Genomic DNA, 12,901 nt, shown 5'->3' with positions numbered 1-12,901 from the left:
TCCCAACTCCATCTATTAAATGAAATCCATAAAGTTCTATAGTGGGACAAAACTGACTTATTTACTTTATTGCTTTAATTGGTTATTTGCTAGGCATTTTCATAAAAAAATCATTAGATGACAACTCTAATCACATTTTGCGTCAACCGTTAAGACTAACTCTGCATCACTGACCACGTTTTACAAAGAATTAAGGCTTATAAGATGCTAAAAAACAAAGACTATGCCCATTTGAGTGCGTCTCGTTTAGGTAAGCGCTCCGGTCACGAGAAACAAGCACACTAATTCCCTTCCGAAGATAAAACAAGCAAACACATACTGTTAGAATACGATTATTAAAAACAAAAGTTGGCACATAGCAGTGGTTTTTCAATCGTTTCATCTGCGATTCCTCTCAGTGCAAAGTTGACACGCTGGCTCTTCCACCACTGGGTTTCCCAGGCGATCAGTGGTGAACCAATAACCGTTCCCTCTCTGGCCTTTTGAGTCTGTACTGTCCATCACTCATCCAATAGTGTTCCATGTTGCTTTGGCAAACATTTGCCCTGTATCACTGTCGTCCACCTCCGTCAAATCCCCCGGGAAACAGACTTAACTACGGGAATCACGCCGATCACAGGACAGCTCACCGCCGAGTGTCCATACCCTCCGTTACATTGGCCTGGCCTCGTGAACCAATCAGAAAAAGCTACTGTGACGAGCTGACGTTTCACCAGAGGCTTGACGGCAATGTTTATCGACTCTTTAGACAGACTCGCGTTAAGGCACAACCAATCCTCTATCTCTCTCCATGCGAGCGTCAGCGTGCTGGTCACAGGTGGGCAGGGACAGGGAGGGGGTGGAGGTGGGGGCTGGGGCCTCAGCAGCACTTCTTGCCCCTCCTCTTGCGGTCGCGGTCGCGGTGGGCGCTGATGTCAACGCGGTCCCTCTCGCGCTCCCTTTCCCTCTCAGCCCGGTTCTGGCTCTGCTTCTTGGCTCGCAGCACCATGTGGGTGAAGGCCATGAACATCTGGAGGGGGGGGGGGGGGGGGGGGGTAGACACAAGCACGCACACAACAAATGTTAACACTTAAAAATCAAATAGCTTACACTTCAATTAACTTCACTTAAATTAACTTGGCTTAAAGTTAAATTAACTATCTTAAATGAACTTAACTTAAAAAACCTAACTTAAATAAACCTCTGTTTAAAAATAATGTAAATACAAAATGCACATTTAGGTACAAGTTCCCTAAATCAGTTCACTTTTATCTAAGTTGAAATTTTGCGTTACCGGTTTCATCACACTGTATCGTCACTTTATTACGACAATCCTATTTATTTTATTGCAGCTTGCTAAGCCGCCCTAGTTCCCCTCGGGGACGGGTGAAGCAGAACGAGATGGCTATGAGACATCGTGCTGCGTCCCACCTCCTCCACGTTGATGTTCTCCTTGGCGCTGGTCTCAAACACCGGGACCCCCACCGACTCCCCGAACTGCATGGCGTCGTTGGTGTCCACCTGCTTCCGGGTGGGGTCGTCGTTCTTGTTACCCACTGAGGGACAACAACAGACCACACGTTACTCCTTTCTGCTTCGGCACGCCTCAGATTCCCAGTGTCGTTTTTTTTGTAGGGGTTGCTTTGCCAGGTCCAACGCGGTGATGTCATCCGCAATGACCGCGTCTGTTTTGTTTGAAGGGTGTCGGTGTCGGACTTAGTGGCATCTAGAGGTGGAGTTGCAGATTGCAACCAACTGAATACCCCCCCCCCTAAAGAGCCACTGTAAGGCCTCCAGTACAGTGGCCCTGTTGCGGCAACAATCAACATGGGCCATGGCATTAAAGAGCAATTTAACCAAAATTATGTGATCTTAAACATAGTAATCTGTGCCATTTTATCACTAATACAGAAATAAGTCTCCAATTTAGATTTAAAAGGGGTAAAATCCTATGTCCTAATGTCAAAACACCTTTTTTTTTTGTCACATAGTGTTTGAATTCCGTCTGAAACAGTGGACTCACTAGTCACCATTTGACGCCACTACACGCATGAATCAGGTTAAAGGCGCCAGTGGGTACTTTCCAAATGATGTCATTCTTCTATGGCAGCAGGAGCAAGAGCGGACAAGTGTCAACATGAGAGGTTCGTTGACAGATTGATCAACTGTATTTAGTTATTTAGTCTAGCTTACAAGTAAGATAGGGATAATGTTTTATTAATTGGAACACGTCCTCTCTAGCGCTGTTTGTCCGTTGGGGTCAATTCACATGTGGCCCCTTACAAACTACTCTCCTCGATAGATCCCATCTGTAGAAGGATAGTAATGAAAGACTTGCCCAGGATCTTGGAGACGTTGTCACAGTTCTGCGTGATCTCGTTGAGCCACCGCTTGACGTTGACAAAGGACTCGGGGTTGGTGACGTCATAAACGATGATGACCCCGTGGGTGTTTCTGTAGTAGCTGTTCACAAGGGGAGATGGTCAGAACCGCGGGTCGGGGAACGGCTTGAGCAAACAACCAGAGGGTGTTCACTGTGTCAAGACGTCCAGGAACAAATACAAGGATGTGCACACGCTCACACACACCTTTGTTATCAAATAAAAAGATTCAAATTTGTTAATTATTGAGTTACGTTTTTTTAAGCCTATCGGTCAATCAAGAACTATATTTTTATACACAAAAAATATTATTTGAAAAAAATGCCTTATTAATGAAAATGTATTATTAAAGAAAAAGGAATTAGTGCTTTCTGTAACAATACAATTTTCATTAATTAGGCTTTTTTGGTATATTTGTGATCCAACATATTTGTGTAGATCAATGGCTGTCCAAACTACTGTACAGGATGTAGGGTTAAGTTGAGGTGATGCTCCTCAAACTACAGGATGTAGCCTTATGATGAGGTGATACTCCTCAAACTACTGTACAGGGTGTAGCCTTACGTTGACGTGATGGTCCTAAACTACTGTACAGGATGCAGCCTTACGTTGAGGTTATGGTCCTAAACTACTGTACAGGATGCAGCCTTACGTTGACGTTATGGTGCGGAATCGTTCCTGGCCTGCCGTGTCCCAGATTTGGAGTTTGACACGCTCCCCGTCAATGTCCACCGTGCGGATCTTGAAGTCCACCCCGATAGTGGTTATGTAGCTTCCTGCAGAACCATAGGGCATGGTTATCAAACGAGGAAGTGAAACGTTACAATGGCCATAAAGGCTCGTAGTTAAACCAGGCTGGCTTTAATATACCTTGACTTGAATATCCAACATATCGAACCTATTCACATTTACACTGCTACAACTCAACTACTTTCTGGTACAGCTCCATTGTTTTGCTAGTTGGGACTATTCAGCGGTAGTTAATCTTGAAAGGACCGCGTGCTACTTACCAGAGAAGGAGTTGTCTGCGAAGCGAAGCAAAAGGCTGCTTTTACCTACATCTGAGGAGAGCGAGAGAAACAAGATAATCATTCAGTGTTTAGCATTTAATCAGTTAAACAAAGGTTTCAGACTGTTGTAATATAATGTAACCTGTATTTATATATACAAGATCAAATCCTAGCATAACAATGATTATACAAAACATGTGTTTGACCTATAAAACTACCAATTTCAGAACTGAACACTTGCCGGTCTGAAAAGGGACATGGCTGGCAGTAAACTAGGGTTTTTATGTTTCCAACATTGCTCAATCAAGACTACAATAGGTAACAATGATTTTCTCCTGCTCGTCATAATTAAGTATGATTGAGCCTTTCTTTGAGGTCGTAGACTTGTGTAGTAGTGCACATTAACATCCTAACAAGTGAATTGCATAGATCATCATTTTAACATAGACATCTTCTTGGTGTCAACCGTTGCAAAGGAAATGCATGGCAAGCAACTATTCAACGTTTGCTGAGCAAGAGGAAAACATTTCATCTCCTTAGGAGGTCAAGTGCTTTTTCAACATTTCTATTCTTTCAATCAAGCGTGGAGAAAGAGAGAGCGTGGACTCACTGGAGTCTCCGATGATGAGCAGTTTGAACAGATGATTGTAGTCCTTTCCCGCCATTTTGTCAGTGGCCTGGAAAGCTTCACAGTTCACCAAGTGCACTCAGAAGGTGGTCTCAGATGGCCCATACGCCAAAATGACCCTGATTCTTCTTCTTCTACCCTCTCTCTTCACTGTCCAACACGTCCAGTTCAGAGCAGCACCAGATGTCTTCGTCCACAAAGCTGAAATATTCCCCAACAGACAACCATGGACAATTTCCCCTTCAGTATTGTAATTATCTTCCTCACACCCACAAAACTATGATTTGGTCCAAACCAGCCTGGTTAGTTCAACGTTTCAAACTAGTTTTGCTTTCACAGAGTGGTAAAGGAACAGGCCAGAAGCATTGTGGGTAATTCCTGTAGGCAGCTGGCTGATGATTTACCCTGGGGGGGTGGGGTCCATACGTCTCCTTCCCAGCCTCACTTCCACCAGTGGTAATCTTGCGTTGTGTAACTCCCCCCGGCACCTGACAACAAAGTGGAGACTACAAGTCCCTGAGTGTGTTCACAGCTGGGTCTCCATTCATTGGGATGGAAGGTGTCTTGAGGGCCTAGGGTCTTCTTGATGGACACGTCAAAAGAGGCATGACATGCAGTAGAGGCTAGCCTGTGCTACTGATGACAGCGGTGTAGTATTTTGTCTGTGACCTCTGTGGGTAAACAGATGCCCCTTATCGGATTTATATTCCCAGCCCCAGTCGAAAAGTCTGGGGGCTGCACCAAAAGACAAAACCACTCTCAGGTTTTATAACAGTTTCCACTTTGACCCCCTCTCCTCGGTGATCAAGGACAATCTCTTCCAAGGTTAGGTCCTTAGTTCTTTCTAGTTCAGTCCAAGGTTTCCTAAAACACAATTGAGAGACATGTATGCATGTTAGATAGCGATCTTCAACTGATGCAAGACTGCTCGAGGTGACCACATAATGATGGCAATGGTTTTAAACGCAGTTCTTCCCTGACTCCCGCGTACTAGACCCACGTTCCCAACACAAGTTATCCTCCTGCTCTCCCACCCCGGCTCTGATGAGCCGCACCACCCGACATTTCTGCCCAGTCACTCTCAGCATACAGGACAGGTGGGGCAAGGCAGAGACTTGTTCAATGTATCTCACCAACGAGCCTACTTGTGTCAATACTTTCGTGATTTACAGTGACACAGTGGACTTAAATAAGTTCATGAAAAAGAACACCAAAAGGACCAAGTTAGTCAAGCGGCTCCTGCATACTGAACGGGAGTGACGGCTGCCAGCCACCGCTGTTTGGAAAACTGAAACAGGAAGCACCAGCCTGCACTACTCAAGTTATTCAACGGACTTAAGTCTCTAATGAATAGACTTAAGTCTGATGAACGCTTACATGATCGGTGGCTTGGGTCAAAACAATTCACACTTCGTTTTTACTGCAATACGACACGTTCAACCGATTTTCCCCGATTAAAAATGAATTCTTAGTGATCTTCCCAACACCTGTACCGAACTCAAACGGTGTTAGTTCGCCTTTGGGGATAGTTGATAAGTTGATAGTTGATAAGTTGTCAATCCGGGTGGTCAAAAGTTCGGGGTTGTTAGCCTAGTTAGCTCATCTGGGTCCACTGGGCTGAGGAGGAGGCTCGTAGCCTCCAGATGGAGATACCGTCGTGGTATCGGCTAACTAGCCCTGACCCTGGCCTGGCGGCGGCGGCGTCTCCGCTCTCCGTCCTCCGGAGCTCAGGCAGCGGGGCGCAGAGTTCACTCACCCGGGGGGCTGGAGACTCGGTCAACCGTGGGTCCGGTGGGTGAGGTCAATCATCACAGCGGTTGCTTCCCCGGTGGTCATGCTGTTCCGGGAAAGTCCGAAGGCGTGACCTCCTCTCCAGTCGGCTTGTGTGTGTGTGTGTGTGTGTGTGTGTGTGTGACCACACCTGACGGAGCCGCGTTGTGACTCACGCAGTGTTGCCAGATTGGGCCAGATTTTCCGCCCAATCTGGCAACACTGCCTTCAGCGAGTTGCATCCATTGTTGCCAAATAGGGCGGGAAATCTGGCACCAATCTGGCAACACTGGACTCACGTCTCCTCGCCCACGTCACGTGCTCAAGACCACGCCCTCCGTTTCCAATGTTGCTCAACATCAGCAGGGATGTTTATTAATGAACAGAAGTAACCTTACTACCAAATACAAAAGGTTTAACTTTCTCTTTCTCTATAGGTAAGAGCATTCAAGACACAGAGTACATGTTACAAAGTTTAGAAAATATACTTTATTGCCATTAAAAATGCATGTCAATGAAAAGTGGAAACACAAAAGCAAGAACAGGTCTTTGTGCACGACCACGACGATGAAGTTAAGGATATCCCTGATTTTCCCCAGCATGATGGAATCAGGGTGTGTGATTCGGCTGTTTAGAATCGCAGAGAGAATGCTTTGTAGGATAGGTTGGTGAAAACGTCTATATGGTCACTGCTGCCTCCCACTGTCAGGACCTGAAAAATCACATAAATACTTTAGTAATTATATTTATATTGATAACGTATTAAGAAAGAATGATAGCTCAAGTTGAAAGGAATACTACAAATCCAGACTTAAAAGTAGCAACTACAGCCATAGATTAAAACCACACAGAACCAAATGCAGTATTAGGCTGTTACTACAATAGAGGGCAGACACTTGTGTTTTTTGCTCATCACCATTTCCTGAAAACACAGCAGTCTCCAAGGATTATGACATTGTACACAATCACACAGAATGTAAGTAGTGTGGACAGTCTGTGGTCTTTTCATCATCCTGTTGTACATTTCTCACAATCTTTTCCATCCGTTTCCCTTTTTTCGTTGTTTCCGGAACTACATGAAATACAGTTTGTCATGAAAGCTATTTATATAAATTCTTTAACTGCTATATGCAATTTGTATTATATTGCAATTCTTTACATATTATTTTTTACAAGCCGTTTGAAAAGCTGCCCATTCCTGTGTTTTGTGTGAGTATCCACCTAGATGTGTGCTGGATCAGTCTACCAGCCTACCCAGTGGACTGTAAAAAATGTTGCCAATCTATCCAGCATAAATCTAGGCGGACACTCCCACTTGTGATTTCACCAAAACACAGAAAAAGACAGATTTTCTAACGGCTTGTAATGAACATAACTGCTCCTGTCGCTTTGGATAAAAGCATCTGCCAAGTAATGTAAATGTCTGCTATTGCATGATTTTAGCGCCATTTTCAACGCGGAGGATCCCAGCGGAGTTAGGTCGGTGTATTTGATTGGCTGGACCAGGACTTGGCTTATAAAGGTTCTATGTGCTGCATCCGAAGGCTCACCCGGTGCTCGGTGCTCTTGCTGTTGATGGCCAGCGTGTTGATGGAGTGCGGCGTGCAGGGGATCTGGGCCTTCACCTCGCCGCCCATCAGGCAGTGGGAGACGCACTGGCCCTCGCCCACTGTCAGGATCTGAACGAGGGAAGCATCAGCTAATTAAACCACCACCAAATACAAACCGTCTGCGTATCTCTTTCTATCCTACAAACGCTACGATAAATAGAGCTACACAGTCCAATAATAATCAAATAAAAAGTCTGCAAGATGATTTTTTTAAGACTGTATATTGACATATTTTCTGTAGATTACATTTTTATTTTTATTTAGTCTACTACTGCTGCCACCTGTTCTTGCTGCTCTGCAATCTGAATAAAATAGCACGTTATTAACACTCACACCAAAGAAAGTAATTATTACATTACACTAAGTAACGTATGATATAAACAAAACAAAAGGAAACTCAGGTCCACAGGAATACAAATTCATTAGTCTCCATCAAACCGGGGCCATAAGTCTACACATCCTCCCTGACAACCGCTTGCATTCAAAGGAGAGCAGTGCCACACAAGCACCACACGTTGTGAATTTTAATGACGGTGGCGACACACACACACACACACACACACAGCTCACCATGTCCTGGTAGAAGGTGGCTTGCCGCTGGCAGCCGGACAGAGGGAAGACGGAGGTGGGGGACAAGGAGCGGAGGTGCCACAGGGACAAGGAGGGACCCCCACCGCACAGCTGTGGTCAGAGGGTCGGGAGGAACGACACTCGTGACTGGAGCAGGCATTTTGAACATATTATTGAATGGAAGGAGCTCGACCAGACTGAAGAGTGAGACAAAATATAGACAGGATTATGAGGCCCTTTTTTCCATGGCAACATATTATAAAAGATAGTTGATAATAAACGTTAATTGATCACTTTTGGTCTCTTTTAATAAAGATATTTTAGTTATAGACATGTCCGTAAGAATACTATGCTTTGAAACCAGACCATACAGCATGATGTTCAAAAGGCTAGAAGTGATTCAAGAAGGCGTTTCTTGGAACCACAATGGAGAAGTGAAATTAGTAAAGGCAGGATGTGATTCAGAACACCATGGTGCACTTGCAGAATCCGTCCTGGCGTCCACTCAACACTAAATATCAACCTATTGGGGCAACATTTAGATGGTGCACTTTACTGCAGATTTAGCAAATCAAACTGTTGATCGATCAGTCAAATAGTGAGTCATCAAGTCAGGTGTCCTGGTGATTGGACACCTTGTCGCCGCCCGCTGCTTACCATCCAATCAGAGTCTGTGGTTAGGCAGCTGATCCACTTGCCATGTTGGGGGCGGGCACAGGTCTACGATTCCATCCATTCAAAAATGAGAGAAGGAGAGAGTGGAGATTTGGCATTTGGGGTCACAGTGTAATTAGATAATATTTATAGGGCCCCTATTCTAGCACCAGGTGCGAGTGTGTAAGCCATTACAAGCCGTTTCAAAATCTGCCATGCCCTGTTATTTTGGTGACATCACAAGTAGGAGGGTCCACCGAGATGTACGATGGAAAGATAGGCCTACCAGTTGCTACAGTTCACTGGGCAGGTTTGTAATGGATAATCACACTCCTACCTGGTTGGAACATAGGGACCCTTTGAAACAGGTGATTGTGACCATATTGACCGGCAAGATCTTCAAACATATATTCAACAACCTGATAATCATAAGTAGAACCTGAAGAGGTCCCACTTATGATTGTCTATTACAAAGTTAGCCTTATATTATGAGATAGTCTAGTAAATATATTTCTTACCTCATATTTGTAAACTTCAACACAGTGGACACACTGGCTAGTCCTTGTGTCTAAAGTTATGGCAGAGAAATACAAGACCATGATAGAAACAAAGTCAATGGTTTTAAGTATCGATATGTATAAACATAGCCAAAGGAACTGAATATAATATACATATAAAATACAATATACATCTTCTAAAGATAGTCACTACCATCGATTGCTTAAAAAAAGCCATTGTTAGTTTCAGTTGATTTGAGCTTTCTGATCTCTTGTTCCCTTTCTTTTTTAAATTTTGTTATACATCACAACCTATGTGTCAATTCCTATTTTTCTGACCAAGATGTCTAGCCTGGCTATGCCTGCCTAAGCGCTTCCGCTCAATTTTAATTTCCCTTCAGTACTACGTCTGGGTCTGCGGTATGTTTGTGGGTTTTCTCCGTCCAAATTTTGTGCATCCAATCAGCGATCAGAGGGAGTGGCTGAGAACAATGAGTTTAAAGTGAGCTCTCGTTGACGGACATCTTCACGCACGGTGTTTGGTTTGTTTACAGCCTGCCCGCAAATTGATTCCCGGTCAAACGTTAGCGATTGGTTATGGCACATCCAGAGTGGCATTGGGCAGATCCAATAGTTTTAAACTTCAACAGACACCCGCCTTCATGTGAGTTGACGTTAGTCAATTGAGTGGGTCCAGACTCTCTGTGCAAATTAAATGAAGCACGAGAGTCTGGTAGGACCAGGCTACAAAATGTCAGTGACGACTTCTATTATTACACCCACAATTCAGGCCCATGAAACAGCTGTTTCCTACCTAAAAATGACACTTTACCCCAAGTAAACCACAACTAGACCATAAGTCATAATAATAATTAGTGTTTGCAAACATGGAACTAGATAGCCGTAAAATCAAGAGACAGCTCTGACTGGAATTGTATTCAGGTTGAACACACATGCTTCATTTTGACATGTATGACACATGTACAAATATGTGACCATTTGGCAGTTGGCCAAATCGTATTGGGATAAGCGGCAGGTTCTACGACTTTAAAAACAACAATCGGATTTGCTTCTAATGTCAAATTCAGGCCGGTTGTACTGTGGTGTGCATGGAGTTTGATTAACACAGCGTGACGAACCCGTTATTGCTATTAACCTTCGGCCTCTGGCTGTTTTTACACAGCCCTTAAACATCAACCCAAAAACATGCATTATTCACTGTTTAACAACAAGCCACGACAAGCACAGCCATGGGTTATAGCCAAAAGAGGATGTCAATTGTGCAGTATTTGTATAACCTAGTGTATATATGTGCTATATATAAAAAAACACCTGAACGGGGCGGCCTCCATCACTCACCCCAGATCCTCACAGCCCCGTCCTCCCCCCCAGACAGCACCTCGGAGGCCCTCTCCCTCACGCTCAGACAGTGGATGTAGTCTGTGTGGCCCTGCAGCACCGACTAGGGACAGAGAGGGGCAAGTGTTACTCTGAGGCTCCCGATAAGGGTAGCGGGGGGCAATCATAGAAAAAGATGTGTGTGTGACTCTTGAGACCTTAAAGGCGCCGTTCTCCAGATCCATGATATGGACGTTGTTGTCCCCTCCTCCCACTGCTAAGCTATTGTCCTAGGACAGATGAGGAGGAAGAGTGAGAAAGAACCGAATGCCGTCGCTGGTGCTATCCCCAGAGCTCTACACAGAGATCAGAGCGGTAGAGTTCAATCTCTAGGTTGAGCTGATTATAAAGACCCACATGGTTGATTAAAAGCTTACAGAGGACTTTTACTTTCTGGACTAAGAAGTGCTTATTTTAGGAATTGGTCAAAATTCAGTAAACAAACTAGTAACAGCTTCGGACAAACATTGTGTGCGTTTGTGCATGCATGTGTGCTATTTCACTCACTGCAGGGTTGAGAGCCATGGCATTAATCTCTGGGATCTCTAGGCTTGATCTGAGGGATGGGAGAAGAGCACAAAGACACTGATTGTAGTCTGCATACCTTAAAGGCCCACACACACACATTGTGCTCAACAGAAACTAATGTGTGCACACACACACACACACACACACACTTCTCACTTGTAATTAGGTCTCCGTGTCCATGCAGCTTTCACATTCTGGAGAAATGGAGCCACACAAAGAAAGTCAAGCCCCAGTAGATTGCACGTACGTACTTAAAAAACATGCACCTGTGCGTACTTAACAAACATGCACCTGTCCTGCACCAAATAAATAAGGCAAAGAATAAACCAATGACATCATTGACAAAATTCTTACTTCCGTAAAAATGTATATAAATAAAAGCATACGCTTTTATCCGAAGCGACATACAATAATTACATTTGTCTACAATAGACAATTTAATCATTCTGGATATGAATAGCTTCATACGTTAATCTTTGCAAGCCGATGTGGCATGTACAGATTTATTTGTGGACTTCACCAATCTGCAGAGTTTTTCTCTCTGAAAAACGGATGGTGAAAAGAAGCACCTTCTTTATAAGCTCCGCCCAACTCCATGCGCTTATCTCTCCATTTCCAGCACTCAGGAGGTGAGAGTCAGTGGAGAGGAGGGAGAAGACCGGCCCCTCGTGAGCTGGAGGAAAGAAGAGGAGGAGGAGGGGCGGGAAAAAAGGAGATGTTGAATGACTGGTTTATCAATTTACCCCCTTGGAGGTAAATTGCATATTTTCGTTTCATATTCTTTGTCTATGAACAAGAGGACTTTGACTGCTGACGACTACAGAATATGCAATTGCACATACACTTAGAAAGCTAAAATCAGATGAATGCATCATGACAATAAATACAATAAATAGAAATTTGAATAGAAAACAGAATGGGGCCAAATGAAGACAATATTTTTGAGGAGGCGGATCTGGATGTGAACACATTTTAGCAGAAGTCTCCGAGACAAGATAAAGAATACACTACTCCGAACATTGGGAGGAATCGACCCACCTGCAAACGTTAGAATGGGTTTCTGGCTCAACTCGTTCGCATCAGGCCCCAGGGCTGCGGAGAGACTGCAAAGAGGTGGCATTCAAGGATGGTTAAGGAATTTTCTCACACCCATTGACTCTATGCCATACTTCCTTTAGCAGTACGACCAAGTAAACATGCATAAGATCCGTTATTTGAGGACACTTCCTTTTCTCTCACCTGAAAAGCGCTATCTCCCCATAGTTATTACCAGCGGCCAAGAATTTACCACAAGGAGAGAAGCTCTGGGAGAAGACAGACATGTGGAGCAGCTGGAAGACAGAGGCATCAATGGGTGAGAGTGTATTTAGGTTTCAGCGACACTTAACATGCATGTGGTAGCCAGACACACAATCCTTTGAGTCAGTATTACAATAATTATAGCGTAATTGCCATAATTATTATTAGGCATGCATAACAATCTTAATCCATACACATGATGCATCAATATTGGAATTGCAGTTTCAACACATCTTGCAAAACTGTAAACACATTTTTCACACCCCTCAAAGCAATGAATTAGATATTTTATAAAGGTATACAAATCGGGATTAAACACTGCGCAACAAATGCATCTCGCAGACACCGCATCTACTTTTAATACAATGCAGTCCGCCGTCCAGACACGAGCAAAGCTTAGATCGGCTATAGCTTCTTCTTTAACCCAAACATTACCTCGATCAAACCCATGACGTTCTAGAGATTCAAAAGCGGTTCCGTTATTATGAAATTAAGTATATCGAAAAGGGTTAAGACATAAATGAGCGAAGTAAAAAAATAAGCGTTGTATTTGCGGCGCCTAGTTCTGACGTCACGC

At 44.0% G+C, this 12,901-nt stretch overlaps 2 protein-coding genes across 2 annotated transcripts; both read right to left on the bottom strand.

Annotated features, from left to right (window-relative positions):
- Positions 1–53: 53 nt before the first annotated feature.
- Positions 54–5,882, bottom strand: LOC307082303 (ras-related protein Rab-35). The gene is made up of 7 exons (XM_079745827.1): positions 5,755–5,882; positions 3,981–4,862; positions 3,371–3,421; positions 3,013–3,136; positions 2,318–2,442; positions 1,411–1,535; positions 54–1,009 (listed from the first exon to the last, which is right to left on the bottom strand). The coding sequence occupies exons 2-7, from the start codon at positions 4,033–4,035 to the stop codon at positions 860–862; spliced, it is 630 nt and encodes a 209-aa protein (XP_079601953.1). The 5' UTR covers positions 4,036–4,862; positions 5,755–5,882; the 3' UTR covers positions 54–859.
- A 356-nt stretch (positions 5,883–6,238) lies between these two features.
- thoc6 (THO complex 6) lies at positions 6,239–12,894 on the bottom strand. The gene is made up of 13 exons (XM_079745578.1): positions 12,760–12,894; positions 12,265–12,356; positions 12,064–12,128; positions 11,595–11,698; positions 11,182–11,219; positions 11,005–11,053; positions 10,656–10,727; positions 10,459–10,561; positions 9,121–9,170; positions 8,606–8,668; positions 7,949–8,059; positions 7,319–7,447; positions 6,239–6,480 (listed from the first exon to the last, which is right to left on the bottom strand). Exons 1-13 carry the CDS (start codon positions 12,772–12,774, stop codon positions 6,400–6,402), a joined length of 972 nt encoding a protein of 323 aa, XP_079601704.1. The 5' UTR covers positions 12,775–12,894; the 3' UTR covers positions 6,239–6,399.
- Positions 12,895–12,901: the final 7 nt, after the last annotated feature.

The sequence above is a fragment of the Pollachius pollachius genome (genome assembly GCF_949987615.1).
Source record: "Pollachius pollachius genome assembly, chromosome: 11".
Taxonomy (NCBI): domain Eukaryota; kingdom Metazoa; phylum Chordata; class Actinopteri; order Gadiformes; family Gadidae; genus Pollachius; species Pollachius pollachius.
Note: the sequence above shows the minus strand (reverse complement) of the source record. Positions and strands in the feature narration are given on the sequence as shown.